Here is a 17090-nt window from a genome sequence, read left to right on the forward strand (position 1 = left end):
TTTTTGAGACAAAGTTTCACTCTCATCACCCAGGCTGGAATGCGATGGCACCATCTTGGCTCACTGCAACCTCCACCTTCAAGCGAAGGTGTCCTGCCTCAGCCTCCTGAGTAGCTGGAATTACAGGCGCCCACCACCACGCCCAGCTATTTTTTGTATTTTTAATAGAGACGGGGTTTCACCATGTTGGCCAGGCTGGTTTCAAACTCCTGACTTCAGGTGATCCACCCACCTTGGCCTCCCAAAGTGTTGGGATTGCAGGTATGAACCACCACGCCTGGCCCTGTTCTAATATTTTTACGTCTGTCTCCACAGAGTGGCTGTGGGATAATGGGCAAGTTTCTCCTCTATAAAATGTGGACATGACTTGAATGCTCTCTGAGGTTTATCCCAAAGCTGACACTTGGCTGTTCTGCAATTCTGAAACTTCCTGCATAATCCAGGGACCCGGGGCAGAGCCTGTGGATCTCTGGTTTAGTGATGAAGTAAATTAGGTTGGTCTGTTACCTTCTCATCTTCCCTTTTTATTATCTTTACTCCTTCAGCATTCTCTTGACTTAGGTTCCCTGCTAGGGATTTTCCACCCAGGCCCACTGTTAACCCATCCTGACAATACTTCTGTCTCATCAAATACTTTTGCTCATCAAAATTCCCATTTAGGCCAGGCATGGTAGCTCTTGTCTATAATCCTAGGACCCTGGAAGGCGGAGGCAGAAGAATCACTTGTATTCAGATGTTCGAGAGCAGAAGTTCGTGAGACCCCCATCTCTACTAAAAATTTAAAAAACTCTCAGGGTGTGGTGGTGCATGCCTGTGGTCCCAGCTACTCAGGAGGCTGAGGTGGGAAGATCGCTTGAGGCCAGGAGGTCAAGGCTGCAGGGAGCCATGATTGTACCACTGCACTCCAGCCTGGGTGACAAAGTGAGACCCTTATATTTAAAAAAAAAAAAATTCATTCAATAACTGCCCTCTTCCACACTAACAGTTGAAAATAGGTCAATGGGTTTACTCCTCGGCCATAGATAGAAAGTGATGCAGAGAGGGAGAAACCTATCTGGCTTCTCTTCCATGCAGGTGACAGAAATCTAACGATCTTACCTGAGCAAACAAAAAGTATTGGTCTACAACCTAAATCCAAATGTGCCTTCAGGAATGGCTAAGTACAGATGCTCAAATAATGCCATCAGGATTCATTTCTCTCCAAGTGGCAAGACAGATACCAGCAGCTTTCTTCCTACCAGTCCAGCACTCCAGTGAAAGAGTACTTCTTTCCCATCGGCTCCAGCAAAGTTCTCAAGTTGGATCTCATTAGAAGGATTTGAGATGTAAACCCATCCTTGAACCAATCGCTGGGGCCAGGGATTAGAATAAGCTGATAGGATCTGGGTTATATTCCCACCTCTGGAATCTGGCCTAGGGTCAACCCCACCTGAAAGGTGTGCAGTAGAGAGCAGTGAAGGTAGTCGCCTGAAGGAAGGTCAAATTGATGTTACCAGAAGAAAGGAAGTGGCCATTTCCTTTCTTCTAAAGGAACAGATGCCCTGGGCAAAGGGCTATATTCCTAACCTGAAGGAATAAGTAACTATGATGGTGGAATTTCAGCCTCTGGGGTAGCCAGGGAAGAAGCTGTTATAAAGGAGAGGGTTGGGGAACTTGGTAGCCTTCGAATCTCACCATATAACTATCTGCCCATTCTGGGTTATTTACATCTCCTGGTCAGATGGCCCCTTTAGGTTGGAAAACAGAATCTTTTTTTTTTCTTTTTTCTAATTATTATTATACTTTAAGCTCTGGTATATATGTGCAGAGCATGGAGGTTTGTTACATGGGTGTGCACATGCCATGGTGGTTTGCTGCATCCATCACTCCGTCATCTACATTAGGTATTTCTCCTAATGCTATCCCTCCCCTATACCCTCACCCCCTGCTATCCCTCCCCTATCCCCCCATACCCTGCTATACCTCCCCTAGCCCCCCACCCCCCAACAGGGCCTGGTATGTGATGTTCCCTTCCCTGTGTCCATGCGTTTTCATTGTTCAACACCCACTTATGAGTAAGAACATGAGGTAGGAAAACAGAATCTTTATGGATGTACATGGATATATTAATTTCTTTCTTTTTTTTTTCTTTGAGACAGGGTCTTGCTTTTCCCCAGGCTGGAGTGCAGTGGCATGATCTTGGCTTGCTGCAACCTCCCAGGCCTCCCACTTCAGCCTTTCAAGTAGCTGAGACTACAGGTGCACACCACCATGCCCAGCTAATTTTTGTATTTTTTGAGAGATGGGGTTTCGCCATGTTGCCCAGGCTGGTCTTGAATTTCCAAGCTCAAGCGACCTGTCCACCTTGGCCTTCCAAAGTGCTGGTATTAACGGTTGTCAGCCACCATGCCTAGCCTATTAATTTCTTAATACTCTTTTTCGACAAATTAATTGAGCACCTTTCTTGTGCTAGACCTCATGAAAAGGACTGAGGTTACAACAGTGAATGAGACCAGCATGATCCCTGCTTACTGGGAACTTTCCTGCTGTGCCTGCTGTCCATTCTGAGAGAGTAGCCCTGCCCACAGCCCTTCCCAAGAGAAGTCCTGAGCAGTTATATTTTGTCCAATATGACCCCACACAAAGGTACCCATTCACACACTATAATTTAGCAAACCGGGACAGGTTCCTGGCCTAAGAGAGATCAACCCACTTGTTGGCCATTAACCTATGATTTGGCCTTTTGTAGAAAAGGAAGTTTGGCTAGTTCCATTCGCTCAGTCTTTCAGGATATTACTCATTTGATTCTCTCTCAATTTTTCAGGATATTATTCTGGGAAATTTAAAAAGGAAAATGACAAGGAAATTAGCCCAGGAATTGAAAGCTGAAAGGATGCATCCAGAGACCTTGAGGAAGGACAGGAATCATAGTGAGGAGCACATAAGCAGAAGCTACCAATAAACACAGGCTGTGAGTCAAAGGAAACAATTCATTTGTGCAATAAATAATCATACCTTTTCTTTACCCCATTGCTGGGTCAAAAGAATTATTCTGTCTCCCTTATTGCTTCACATGTATCCTCTCAAAAATTATTCTTTTGACCCAGCAATTCCACTTCTGGGAATTTATCTTACAGATATACTTTCTTACACAGGTGCTAAATGACATTCATGCAAGGTTACTTGTTACAGCATTGCTTATAAGTGCAAAAGAGTAAGCAACCCAAATGTCTCTCAGAAGGGGAGTGATAAGATGAAATCATGATACATCTACATAATGGGCTATAACCTGCTTCAAAAACATTAGAATGCTTTCTTTATTGATGAAGAAATGTCTTTGAGCTATATTAGCAAGTTAAAGAAGCAGAAGCAGGACTGTGGTGTGCTACTTTGGTAAACAGGAAAAATAAGCATATATATGCATCTTGCTAGTATATACATTTTCAAAACTCTGGAAGGCTATATAAGAAACTAATAACAGTGGTAAGCAAGGAGCCTTGGGAAATAAGCAAATAGGGATGGAGATGGGAGGGAAACTGTTAAGAACATGTTATTTGAACCATGTGAATGTATTACTTATTCAAAAATTAAATGTATGAAAAGCTTTTTAAACAAAAGGGGTGGGTTGACAGCAGCTGATCATGGTTGAGAAGCAGACAGATATAAAACAGGCCTCCAGAAAGCAGCTGAACTGGCTAATTGTGGGCACCACAGAGAATAATCACAGAGTGAACCCAGAGTGGCCCTCTAGTTTCAGGTACCACAAGGCCCAGTCCTACTGCTCTTTTTGGCCTTGGATTTATTTGCTGAGATTCTGCCTCCTTTATTTCTTCACGTGGATCCTCTCAAGAAACACGTACTTACTTGAGTTAACTCCTGGGTTTCTGTCTCTTAGTCCAGTCTAAGAAGATCAGCTGAGGAAATGGTCTTTCCTGTAGTTGAACCAGAAAGATAGAGGGTTTGAGGTTTGAAATATTCTCTTTTCTTTTCTTTTTTTTGAGATGGAGTTTCACTCTATTGCCCAGGCTGGAGTGCAGTGGTGCCGTCTTAGCTCACCGCAACCTCTGCCTCCCAGGTTCAAGCGATTCTCCTGCCTCAGCCTCCTGAGCAGCTGGGACTACAGGCACATGCCACAATGCCCAGCTAATTTTTTTGTATTTTTAGTAGAGGCAGAGTTTTACCATATTAGTCAGGCTGGTCTTGAACTCCTGACCTTGTGATCCACCTGCCTCGGCCTCCCAAAGCACTGGGATCACAGGTGTGAGCCACCACACCCATCCGAAATCATCTTGTTTCAAGAGTGGAGGGCAGGTACTCATGAAGGCACCAGTCTTCCACTCAGAAGGGAGTCAGGCACTAGATCGGTAAAGCCCTAATGCCGTTCTGGGACTAGCACCTTGTCCCCATGATTGCAAGTTTTGTTGAACTCAATCTCCTTCCCTCCCTTGAGAAGGGGCCACTTGTTGTCTTGAGGGCATCATCACACTCTGAAGCAAGGTTGGGGGGATTCCCAAGGCAGAATGTGTGACAGCGTGCACTCATGGAGAGGAACTTTGGGGTTCACATTATCAGGAAACCTCAGCATTAGGGTTGGGTCTGAGAAGGTGTTTAGGGTCTGAATATTGAAGGCCCAACCTGTTCACTGCTTTCTTTAGATTATTCTATGTCTAATCCAGTGCCAACCACAAAAAGGGCACTTTGATATGGGTGAGTGGAATGGATTCTGATACTTCCAAATTTCAACCCTGAGCCTGCTTAGCTGTGCCAAGGAGCACCTAGGGCACTAGTTGCTCCAGAACTCAGAAGACAGGTAAAGGAAGAGCCTTGCCACTGGTCACTCCTCTCTCAAATACCTCTGGCCACTTCCATGGCTTCACCAGAGGCAGCAGAAAGCAGTTGAGGGACACATATCATATTTCACTTTCGCTTTATTATACAGAAGAATCCAAATTCTTAACAATCCTTATACTTAAAGCAACTGGAGAAGACATGGAACTGAAACTCAGAAGTGAGGTGGGGGTGGTGGGTGGAAGAACTTGCTAAAGCAGAGCAGAGGTAGTTAGAAGAGATGGTCCCGGAGAGGATCAAGGGTTTTAGCTACTGTAGCTCTGATGTTGGCTTATAAAATAAGAAGAAAAAATTTTTTTAATAAAAATGTTTCAAAAGGTAAAAAAAATTTAAAGAAAAAATAGAAGAACATACAAAAACGTGTTCTAGCTACTTCCCATTATCCTCGCTCAGGCCTATTTATTGTCAGCTCTCCCTTTTTTATTCTACCCTTTAGACCTTTTATCCTTCCTGGAAAGGGAAACTAGAAGGATATTGGAGGCTAGAGGAGGAGAGAGGAAGGTAAGGAGAAGGCCCAGCTAGGGGCTCTGTTCATCCATAGCCTTCAAATCTCAGCTCTGCATTTTTTGGATTTTACCATTGGTATGTTCAAGGGTGCTTATAAAAACCATTTCTGCCATAACAGTTTCTCTTCCACAAGTCGGTCTGAGATGAGATTGTAGTTGGCACCAGTTACCAATGCACAGAACACAGAGCACAGGGCAACACACGTGGTCAGCGGTTCTCAACGTTGCCATCCCCACACCCCTCTTGGACAGATTCTTCCCCATGGACACCATTTTGGAAGATTTCGTCAACCCAACAAAATGCATTTAGGTGCATTGAATAATTTGCTTTTTGATTTTGTGATCAAAGACACACATAGTCTTCATAATCTTCTACAAATCATAATGAAGACAACCAAAGGGGTAACATACTGACTTGCTAGAAATTCAGTCAAAAACCAAAAAACAAACTGCCACACTTTATTTTGGGTAAGCATGTATCAACCAGACTTTCTGAATGATCAAAACAGTTAATGGCAAACACCTCCACTTCCCTCCTCCACACCTCTCCTCTAATTCGAAGGTTCAGCAGATGCTCCACTGGCCAGCACATGTCTGGATCTTTAGAAGCAGATGATAAGGTGACAGTGGTGCTACCCTAGAGCTTGCAGCCAAAAATCACTAGTCCCCTTTTCATAGAAGAGGCCACCTATAGGGAGCAGTTCCTGTAACTCTTAAACCTCTAACGCATGGCCCCTGTACTCCACCTCAACACAGACTCCTTAACTCCAAGGGGAACAATGATCTCATGGTGGAGGCAGGGAGTGAGAAGGGATCTGGAGTGACTTTTTACAAGCTAAGGGTCCCAAAAATTGTACAAGTTTTGTCATCCCTAAGGCATTTCAGAGAAAGAATTCCTTTCCCTGATAAGAGTCACCAATTCTTAGTACCCAAAGTAGAGCAAACTCTTTCCTTTAAGAGTTTTTGATCAGCTCTGGGGAAATTGGGAGAGCAGCGTTCTCAAATAAACAACTAATTAATAAACCTGCCATCATTTAGCGAGGCTGGCTTCATGGTAGGACCCTAAGGTTCTTCTGGGATTACAAAGTCGGCACATTCTGCTTTAGAGCCTATAAGAGACCAGGCAACTAGCAGATAAGATTTAGAAATGAATCAAGTTTCATCCATGAAGCTACCCCACCTGCCTCAGCCTAGGCAACCTTTTTGTCCTGTGTCAGAACTAGGCATTGGGGACAGCAGAGAGATAGCAGAGAAGCTAAGCTGCAGAAACTTGAAATACAAAATTAGAAGAAGGACTTTCTTGGGGGTCGCTGTTTCAATAGTCCCTGGGGATAGGGCCTGGCTGAGGACCACACCAGAATTGAGGAAGAAGATTGTTTTCCATCTGGTCTCAGAATTCTAGACCTATCCTCTAGATGTGACTGATATTAGGGTACCCTAGAGCAAGACTTGCCCTTCTCTGAGTCTTGGATTCTCTTTTTATGTCTCCAAGAATTACCTTTAATGTCTGGAAGGATGCCCCTGCTCTCACCTCCTCACTCTCAGATTGAATATGTGTGTATTTGGGGCTGGTTAATGGGGGCATTCTGGAAATGCTCAGACACTTACTTGGTAAACCACAGGTAGAAAGGTCATGAGGGGAGAGGCAGAAGAGTCAGCAGCCTATTTGAGGCACCCAGGGTGCCAGATACCTGCAATGCTTTCTAAAATTCAATACCTACAATACAAATCCCTTCTCTTTTCTAGCTAAGGCCTCCTTGTCCCAAAGAGTAGGCAGGACCTGGCTTGTGGCAGGAGGTGGCAGGGGACATCTGATGGAGAAACCTAAGAAGGCAACTAAGAGCCAGAGGGAACTCAGACAGCCCTGCCAGGATCCAGGAACCCTACTATCCGTCTTGTAGCAGACAAACTTTCACTGGTGCTTGGGCTTGCTGGGGTTGACGGCAGGGTGATGAGAGAACACACAGAGATCCCAACTCAGGGGTCTGGGTCTGGAAACACAACGGCAGGCTTCTCCTCATCCATCCCAGCATAGGATAAGAGAGGTGGGAGGTAAAGTGTTGAGAGTCTCTACTGGTGGATGGAATCATCAGTTACCTCTGGCAGTTCATCCTAGGATCAGGGCTTTCAGGAAGTGGTGGCATTTTTTGATGTCACTGGGTAGCACCAGATGGTACAGAGATGAGCTCCCTGGGAGAGAACAGTACTAAGTTCTGTCTTGTTAATAGATATTCCAGGAAAAAAAAAAAAAAAAAAAACAAGCCAACAAAAACCTATACCAAATAATTCAGGGAACTGGGTTATACAACGCTCAATAGATTTTACTACTGCAGGACTTCTCAAGGCCTTTATTACAGTATCATGCACTGTGAATCTCTAAGAAAAGGACATCATGTGTAATCTCTTCCAAAGCTTATTTTAATAGGAAGTCTTTATGCATGGCATATGTCAAGATTAATGGCACACAGAACACATATTGTATCCTATCGATGAGTCACATGGGAAATCACCTTCCAGGCCTTTCTCTGTGAGGTCTCCCTGTCCATTGTGCCCTGATCAACCCCCCACCTCTTCACTCTCTTTACTTCCCTCATTTCTCTTAAGCAGACAAACGTCCAGGTCTCTGGCTCACAGCTTCAGACATGACAAGGCATGAAGGTGAAGCTGAGGAAAGCCAAGCAAAAGCCAGGCCAAGAGGACTCATGGTGACGGTCACAGGAGAGAGGCGATCAATGGAGCCAGGGACTGGGCCATCCTGCTATGGATCACACTGCTGAGTTTTGGTTGTATTTATTTTAGAAGCAGCCATCATTCACCGAGGGGGAGAGAGGAAAGGGAAGACAGGGAAGAGAAGAATGGGGAGGGACATTTTACACGTGTGAAGCAAAGGCCAAGCCAGAGGGCCGAAAGCCGCCAACCCCTGACGAGCCTCCCCCTGCTGGCTTGGCCCCCTCTGCCCTCAGCAGCAGTTCTCCATCCATGGAAGATTGGGGGTTCCCAAAGTGGTTCCCCTCCGGCTCTACACAATGGCTGCCCTCCAGCCTGGGGGTCCCTGGCTGCTGACAGGAGATGAGGGTCACTGAGGGGAAGCCGTACGTTTCCAGCCCAGGGGGCCGCCCAGCCTCAGAAGCTTCCAGAATGAGATCCACGTCGGAGAAGGCCACCAGGGCCTGGGTAGAATCGCAGGAGCTCTTCTCCAGCTCCCCGGCTGCAGCGAAGGCGAGGGGCCCTGGGGCCCCTGCGCGGGGCCGGAGCCTCCGAAGGTCATCGCGGAAGTGGGGGTTGAAGAGCAGGTAGAGCAGCGGGTTGAGGCAGGCAGGCAGGGGCAGCACCACCAGCAGGACGGACTTGACGGCCTCGGGCGTGACGGGGAAGAGGCCCAGCATGGAGGCGAAGCTGAGGAAGGCCACGGGACAGTAGAGGAGCCCATCTGCGAAGATGAGCCAGGCCACGTGCCTCACCATGGCGCAGTCCCACACGGCCTCGAAATCGCCCCGCGGCAGGTCACAGTAGAGTTTGATGTAGGCGCCGGCCACGACCAGGAAGCAGAAGGAGTTCATCATGACCAGGGCCACGGCGAAGCCCAGCGCTGCGGGCTGGCCCTCGGGCGGCGCGTAGGGCAGGCAGAGCGGGGAGGCCCCATATTCGCCCACGGAGGCCAGCGGCAGCGCGGCGGCCAGCCCGGCCAGCGCCAGGCAGCCCAGGACCCCTGCTCGGACGCTGCCCAGGGAGGGGGACTTCCCGTAGGCCCGGACGCAGGAGACCGAGACGCTGCACTGCACCGCGGCCAGGGTGAGCAGCAGCACCGACGCCTCCGACCCCAGTACCGCCAGGAAGCCCGTGGCCCGGCAGCCCAGCCCCGTCTCCCAGCGGGCGCCGTACTCAGAGAACTGGCCAAAGGTCAGGGCATCGACCGAGGCTAGAAGGCCACAGGAGATGCCAGTCAAGGTGTTGGCGCCTGCAATTGCACCTACCACAAACTTGACCGGGGGCAGGGGGACAGGCCCGCCGGCGAACACGGTCAGCAGCACCAGTCCATTGCAGAGCACCGAGAGCAACACGATGGCCCACACGGCCAGGCGGATGCCCCAGCTTTCAAAGAGGTGCTCACAGGGCTTGAAGGGGCCTGTAGGAGAGAGGATCCGGCATTAGCCCTGGGCCAGAGGATGCTGGGACCAGGTCCTGAGGGCAAGGTCAGCCTCTGCACTCAGAGAATTTCCAGTCAAAAGGAGATGAGCATGGCGTCTGCCCTCAGAAAACTCGAGGTCTAAGGGAGGCTGACCTGGCTTCTGCCCCCAGAGAACTCCCAGTTGGAGAGTCTCTCACCTTAGAGACTCCCAGCTGGGGTTGTGGGGAGGAGCAGTGGGACATACGACTCTTCTTCCAAAGAGCTGCAGGTGGGGTAACCCCAACCCTCCTCTCAATAAGGCAGAACATAGAATATAGGTCGGGCGTGGCGACTCATGACTCTAATCCCAGCACTTCTGGAGGCCAAGGGGCTGGATCGCCTGAGGTCAGGAGTTTGAGACCAGCCTGGCCAACATAGCAAAACCCCATCTCTACTACAAACACAAAAAATTAGCTGGGTGTGGTGGCACACACCTGTAGCCCCAGCTACTTGAGAGGCTGAAGCAGGAGAATCTCCAGGTCCAGGAGAATCCCAGGACCTGGAAGCTGAAGGTTGCAGTGAGCCGAGATCGTGTCACTGCACTCCAGCCTGGCTGATAGAGCACAACTCTCTCTCTCAAAGAAAGATATAAGCGCACACACACGGTACAAACCCAGACAGTGAGCAAATGTTAAGTGAAGGACAGCACTTGAAAGAAAGGAAGTACAGGCTGCCATCAGGGAGTGGAGAGGATGTCAGCTTTGGGAGACATGGCGGGTAGGGACAGAGGTGTGAGGGACTGCCCAGATAGCAACTGGTCTATGCCTGAGCCTCTGTTTCTCTCAGTCAGTCCCCCGTAATCCACTAAGCTCCCACTGTGGGAGAATCCTGACCAAATATTCTACCAGCCTGCCTCCCTTGCTCTGTGAGAGGGGTACGGACCACATTTAGTATTTGTCAGTCAATCAGTGTTTGGGAGGTAAAGTGTCTGAAGTCCAGTAAATCAAAATACAGATGACTTCTTTCCTACGTGTGTCCATTCGAGATGGGTGACATCCTGGTGTTTGCCATCCATCTCCCCAAAGTCTTCCTAAATCACCTTGTAACTTTGGAAATATTATTTCTTCATTTCCTTTGGCTTCAGACTCTTTTTCTTCAATGTATTTCTAGGTAGCTTGTGAATTTGAGAGGCTTTTGTGGGAGCTAACTTTTTTTTTTTTTTTTTTTTTTTTTTTTTTTTTTTTTTTTTTTTTTTTTTTTTNGAATGTAGTGGCAAGATCTTGGCTCACTGCAACCTCCGCCTCCCAGGTTCAAGCAATTCTCCTGCCTCAGCCTCCCAAGTAGCTGGGATTACAGGCACATATCACCAGCCTGGCTAATTTTTGTATTTATTTAGTAAAGATGGGGTTTCACCATGTTGGCCAGGCTAATCTCAAGCTCCTGACCTCAGGTGATACACCCACCTCGACCTCCCAAAGTGCTGGGATTACAGATGTGAGCCACCATGCCTGGCCTGTGGGAGCTATTTTTAAATCATTTTTTTCTTATTACCAAATATAATAGGTGATAATTGTAGAAAATTTGAAAATATAACATGGAAAAATTTAAAAAGCTATCACTTCTCAGAGATAGCTCATTATTTTCATGTGTTTCCTTCTGGTCTTTAAAAAATACATACATACACATAGGTTTTTAAACTAAATTAAAGGCCGGGTGTGGTGGCTCGCGCCTGTAATCCCAGTACTCTGAGAAGCTGTGGTGGGTGGATCACGAGGTCAGGAGATTGAGACCATTCTAGCCAACATGGTGAAACCCCATCTCTATAAAAAATAAAACAAAACAAAACAAACTAAATTAAGATTTTTCTGTTGCTATCATTTGGATATGGTTTGTCTTCACCAAAACTCATGCTGAAATGGAATCCCCAGTGTGACAGTGTTAGGGGGGGCCTAGTGGGAGGTGTCTGGTCATGGGGGCAGATCTCTCAGGAACAGATTAATGTCCTCCTGTGGGAGTGAGTGAGTTCTCCATCAATCCAGGGAATGGATTAGTTCCCTAAGAGCAGGTTATTAAAGGGAGTCCAGCCTCTCTCTCACCCTGTGATCTATTTGCACACACCGCTCCCCTTCTGCTTTCAATCACAAGTTGAAGCAGCCTGAGGCCCTCATCAGATGCCCAGGCTTGAACCTTCCAGCCACCAGAATTGTGAGTCAAACAAACCTCTTTCTTTATAAATTACCTAGCCTCAGGTATTCTGTTATAGCAACACAAAGTGGACTAAGACAGCTGTACATAAGTTTCTCATTCTCTTTAAGTTACATTTTTATCAAGCAGACTTTCCCAAATTTTTTCCCAGAAAATATCTTTATATTACTCAAAACATATTTTATATACCATAAAATGTACCATAATTATTCGACCACTTGGTATGAGTTACTTTAGAAGCAAGCTTAAGTTGGACTTTGTCTTTTGGAACTTCCTCTTTTACCTCATCCCTGCCGATTACTGGTTTTCAGAGGTGAAATTTCGATGGCACTGTGAATGAAGCATGTGTGTTTCCAAGTCAGAAACAGCACCTGCTTCCTCCAGGTTGGGTTAGTGCTCTGGCCCCAAGCTGGCACTAGGGGGCGTGCTGTTGTCACCAAGCGCTGAGAACTCGGGCTGGGCAAGGTCAGGCAACCACTCTATATAGGCTTTAGAGAAGGTAAAGGGAGAAGGCAAAGGTCCTGGGCCAGAGAAAGCTGGAAAACTGGAAAATGGAGGTGGAATGAAATAGAAGAAACAAACTGTTCATCACGTTCTGTTCATTCTGAAGAGTTCCCATCCTTGTCTAAGCAGCATGGTGCTTGCCGCCTTCTGCGGCCTTGTTAGCATTTTATATGCAAGGGAAGGGATTTCCTCACCCTAAACATCTCAAGTTGAATTACACCAAAGAGAAAGAGAGTTTTCTTACTTGTTTTATTTTTTTTACAGCAAGATGGATTTAGGTTAGACTCTAAAGGAGGCTTCCCCAACTGTAAGGGTTAGATGGTGCTATAAGGAGTTACCCAGGGATACTATGGAGTTTTTCTACTGTGCAGAGTTTTAACAGACACCGTAATCTTCCTGGGATGGAGCAGTAAGGGATGGAGAAGGTGACCTTTCAGAGTCCCACCTGGCTCTAGGATTCTGTGGTATGGGTTTTAGACTCAGGGAATACTCAAAAGCAGTCCCACGTGTCACCCTGCGCAGTGGGGGTCAAGGCATTCTTTCCTGCTTCTCTCCTGTGTGACAGTAGTTTTCTCCTGGATGCATAAATGCTAATTGGCTGATTGCTTGACTTCCCCTCCACTCATGCTACTCCCTGCAAGCAGCCACCCAAGGGAAAGAACTCCAGTTCCTTCCCCAGGTATCATGAAAGGAGGGCCCTCCATCAGCAGTCTGGGAGTCAGGCAAAGAATGTGGCTGCAGACATGCCTGGCTGAACTAGTACCCCAACTAGGTGGTTGGGTGCCCCTTCTTCATTCCCTCTCGCCCCCATTCCTCAGACACCATCTCACCTGGAGTAGGGCTACACTGGACACTGGGGTGCGGCTTTGAGTCCTCCATCTCCAGCTGGAGCTCATCCAGGTCCAGGTCATCTGAGAGGAGAGACAAGAAAGTGATGCAGGAACCTGGGTGTCGGTGTCAGTCAAGCCCTACCTCTAAACACCCCTTCCTTTAAGCGGTTGTCCCTTGTAACTCTGCTCAGCACCGGTCATTCCAGCAATCCTGCACATCCATTTCTACCCTTGGGGGTAAAGATTTGGTCAGCTTCCCATTACCCACATGTGGATGGTCTGCACGGAAAAGTGTACAGCAAACATTTCATGGAGACCTTCTCTTTCTATCAACCAGGGCTCTGTGCTCTATCTAGTCGGCCTTACTCACCAGTGCTGCTTCGAGTTGGAGTGGAGGCTGTTTTAAGAATATATGCTAGTGATCACACGTTTCTCTACTCTGGCTGGGCTGTCACTGTAATTTTGTGTCCAGTTGTGAAAACTACACATTAAGAAAAACATCAGTGAGCTGAAATGTGTTCAGCTGTGAACTAGGGACGGTGAGGGAGCAGAAGCCATTTATGAGAGAAACAGTCAAGGCAACTGGGTGGTGTTTAACTTGGAGGAGGCAAGAGTAAGTGGGGATATGCCAGCTGTTCTCAAAGGGCTGAAGGACCCTTAGGGGTAAAGGAATTAGACTTCTACATGCTGTTTTTCCCCAGAGGGTAGAGCCGGGGTTAGTGGATGGATTGTAGAGGGAGGCAAATTATGATTCTAATGGAGACATTCTACTTGTAACTACTAACAAGAGTAAGTTCCCACAATTAGAACTGTCCAACAAAGGAACACCCCGCCTTCAACAGATGCAGAGTAGGGCCACATCTGCAGAGTGCAATTCGGGCACTGCGCAAATGTAGAAGAATTTCAGTAAGAGATGGGCCTGCTCTCAAAGAGCTTGTGGAGACAATAAGGAGGCAAACTGTCATGCTACAGTGAGCGGCACCAGCCAGCAGGTTTATTTCCTAGCTAGAAGGGAATAATTTGAATGTTTCTCCCATAAAGAAAAGACAAATATTTAAGGTAAAGAATATCCCAGTTAACTCTGATTTGATCTTTACACATTATATGAATGTATTAAATAATCACACGTGCCACCCACAAATATACATCTGTCATGTATCAATTAGAAGAAAAATTAAGCTAGTAGATTTACTTAACAATAAGGGTTAACATTCCTTGAGTTCTAATTCCGCACCGGGTACTATGCCCAGCGAGTCCTCATCTTCATGGTCCCATTAACCTTCACAGCAGCCATGTGAGGCAGGTGACAGATAAGGAAACTGAGGCTCATTGAAGTTAAGTGGCTTGCCCACAGACTCACAGCAACAGACCACAATTCAGATGCAGGTTAGTCTGACTACAGAGCCCAGATGTTTTACTGTTATGCCTTCCCAGGCAAGGGACTGATTTTTTTTTAAAGAAAGGGTTTCACCATGTTGGCTAGGCTGATCTTGAACTCCTGACCTCAGGTGATCCGCCCGCCTCGGTCTCCCAAAGTGCGGAGATTGCAGCGTGAGCTACCACGCCCGGCCAGGACTGATTATTTTGGGAGGTCAGAGGGTGGGGAGGGTAGAGGAGATTTACAGATGCATGAGCTGAACATGATTTGTCGCTGATGATCTAAAGCAGGAAGTCCCCAGTGTGAGAGAAAGCACTTTTACATTGAATCAGAGTGTAGCATCAAGGTGGGACTAGATCACCTTTAACGTTCTTTTCAATTCTAAGTCTAGGCTTTAAACTTTTCTTTTTCTTTTCTTTTTTTTTTGAGATGGAATTTCACTCTTGTTGCCCAGGCTGGAGTGCGATGGTGTGATCTCGGCTCACCACAACCTCTGCCTCCCAGGTTCAAGTGATTCTCTTGCCTCAGCTTCCCAGGTAGCTGGGAGTACAGGTATGTGTCACCACACCTGGCTAATTTTGTATTTTTAGTAGAGACAGGGTTTCTCCATGTTGGTCAGGCTGTTCTCAAACTCCCAACCTCAGGTGATCCGCCCACCTGGGCCTCTCCAAAGTGTTGGGATTACAGGCGTGAGCTACCGCGCCCGGCCTACACTTTTTTTTCTTATTCACTATCGCAGTGTTTCTCAAACTAGGTCCTGTGAACTCTAGAGGGTTGCAGGCATGTTAGAGGTCCACAAATTCTATAAGAATATTGAAATAAGCCAGGTGTGGTGGCTCACGCCTATAGTCCCAGCACTTTGGGAGGCCAAGGCAGGTGGATCACGAGGTCAGGAGATCGAGACCACCCTGGTCAACATAGTGAAACCCCATCTCTACTAAAAATACAAAAAAATTAGCTGGGCATGGTGGCATGCACCTTTAGTCCCAGCTACTTGGGAAGCTGAGGCAGCAGAATTGCTTGAACCCAGGAGGCGGAGGTTGCGGTGAGCCAAGATCACGCCATTGCACTCCAGCCTGGGTAACAAGAGCAAAACTACACCTCAAAAAAAAAATTTTTTTTGAAATGAGAATCTAGAACATTTTATAATGTATAAAGACAAAACTTTTTTTTTTTTCTGCAGTGATAATCCATCACTGAAAGACTTTTTAAAGAATAAGACAAGTTTCTCAAGTCAGACTGGGAAATGTGTCTGAGGACCCAAGCTGGGGAAAGAATGGCTTGTCTTCAAAAGGCAACTGTACAATATTGAGGTTTAAGAGCTGGCATCCTGTGGGCTCTTCCTCCATCACACAGGGTAATGGATAGGTGACTCTGTTGGCTGCACTTGTTCCATCTTTGGCTCACAAAGTCTGTTTCCTGTGTGGCTCCTTCCTCTCCACTTAAAGGGTGGACACCGTCAGTTGGGAGTTTTCCCAGGAGGCAGGAAGACTGCGAAGCTGCCCCTGGCCCAGACACCATCAGGGTGGGTAGGAGGCCAAGCTGTGCCCAGAGAGTCCTGGCATTTCCTCCTCTCTCTACCTTTCACTCCCTGCCTACTCCTCCCCTCCAGAGCAGAGCTCAGCAATTCTTTGAAATCAAAATGCATGAATGAAACACAAGGGGTGAAACCTGTGGACTCTGTCTGAGGCTGGGAAAGTCACAGCCAAGGTGTTAAGTAACCACTCTTCAAACAAGGAGGAAATAGAATCTGGCTGGAGCAGCAGCTCCTGGCTTTCCTTCTCGAGGCTCATTAGCTCCCACAGGAAGTAGGGGGCCCTGCCCTAGCTCCCGTTACAGGCAGCAGGCAGCCCACGATCTTGACGCCCTGTGGCTCTCCAAGACCTAAGCCCGGTGGAAAGTTTCACCTTGAGGAAGGAAAGTTTCCATTCCTCCCTCCAGCCCCCTGAGGGAGTGTTCAGCAGACATCCGGGAATGTCCCCCGGGGACAGCCGTCTGGGGCCCAGAGCCAGCCAGGCTGCTGGGCTCCTCCTCATCAGGTCCTCACACCCTCCCTAGGGAGGTGCATTAGTACATTGGGAAGAGGGCTCTCAGAGACCCCCAGATTGCCTGCCCACCATTTGCCCTCCAGATACTGTACCCTGGACTTCACAGCTGCACTCTCCCTGTGCATGCACACAAGAAGGCCCCAGTCCTCAGTAGTAGCAGTGAGCATACTTCATCATTTATGGAATCTTTTAGTCTTCCCCAACAGCCTATGAGCTATGCATTGTCTTTCTCATTTACTTATTTATTTATTTTTTTTGAAACAGAGTCTCACTCTGTCACCCAGGTTGGAGTGCAGTGGTGTGATCTCAGCTCACTATAACCTCTGCCTCCTGGGCTTAAGCCATTCTTCTGTCTCAGCCTCCCGAGTAGCTGGAACTACAGATGCATGCCACCATGGCTGGGTAATTTTTTTTATTTTGGTAGACATGGGGTTTCACTACTTTGGCCAGGCTGGTCTCGAACTCCTGACCTCAAATGACCCGCCTTGGCCTCCTAAAGTGCTGGAATTACAGGCATGAGCCACTTTGCCCAGCCAATTATCTTTCTCATTTAAAGAAAATTAAGGCTCAGTATGGCTACATGACTGGTCCAATGCAATCCGACTGGTAAATGTTGTACTAGTTGGGTTTGGACCTCAGTTCTGTCTACACTGTCATGAGATGTTTTTCTTACACGTTTATATT

The 17090-nt window shown here is 47.3% G+C and overlaps 1 protein-coding gene across 5 annotated transcripts in view; it reads right to left on the bottom strand.

Annotated features, from left to right (window-relative positions):
* Positions 1-7664: 7664 nt before the first annotated feature.
* The window catches only part of LGR6 (leucine rich repeat containing G protein-coupled receptor 6), a 125972-nt gene continuing 116546 nt past the window's right edge, over positions 7665-17090 (bottom strand). For all 5 annotated transcript variants that reach the window (XM_037735419.1, XM_037735420.1, XM_017520116.2 and 2 more), the window contains 2 exons: positions 12981-13061; positions 7665-9459 (listed from right to left, as the gene is read on the bottom strand). In XM_037735419.1, the coding sequence (XP_037591347.1) occupies positions 8204-9459; positions 12981-13061 (1337 nt within the window). In that variant the 3' untranslated portion in view covers positions 7665-8203. The remainder of the gene's footprint in view (positions 9460-12980; positions 13062-17090) is intronic.

Source organism: Cebus imitator, unplaced genomic scaffold (assembly GCF_001604975.1).
Source record: "Cebus imitator isolate Cc_AM_T3 unplaced genomic scaffold, Cebus_imitator-1.0 Scaffold802, whole genome shotgun sequence".
NCBI lineage: Eukaryota > Metazoa > Chordata > Mammalia > Primates > Cebidae > Cebus > Cebus imitator.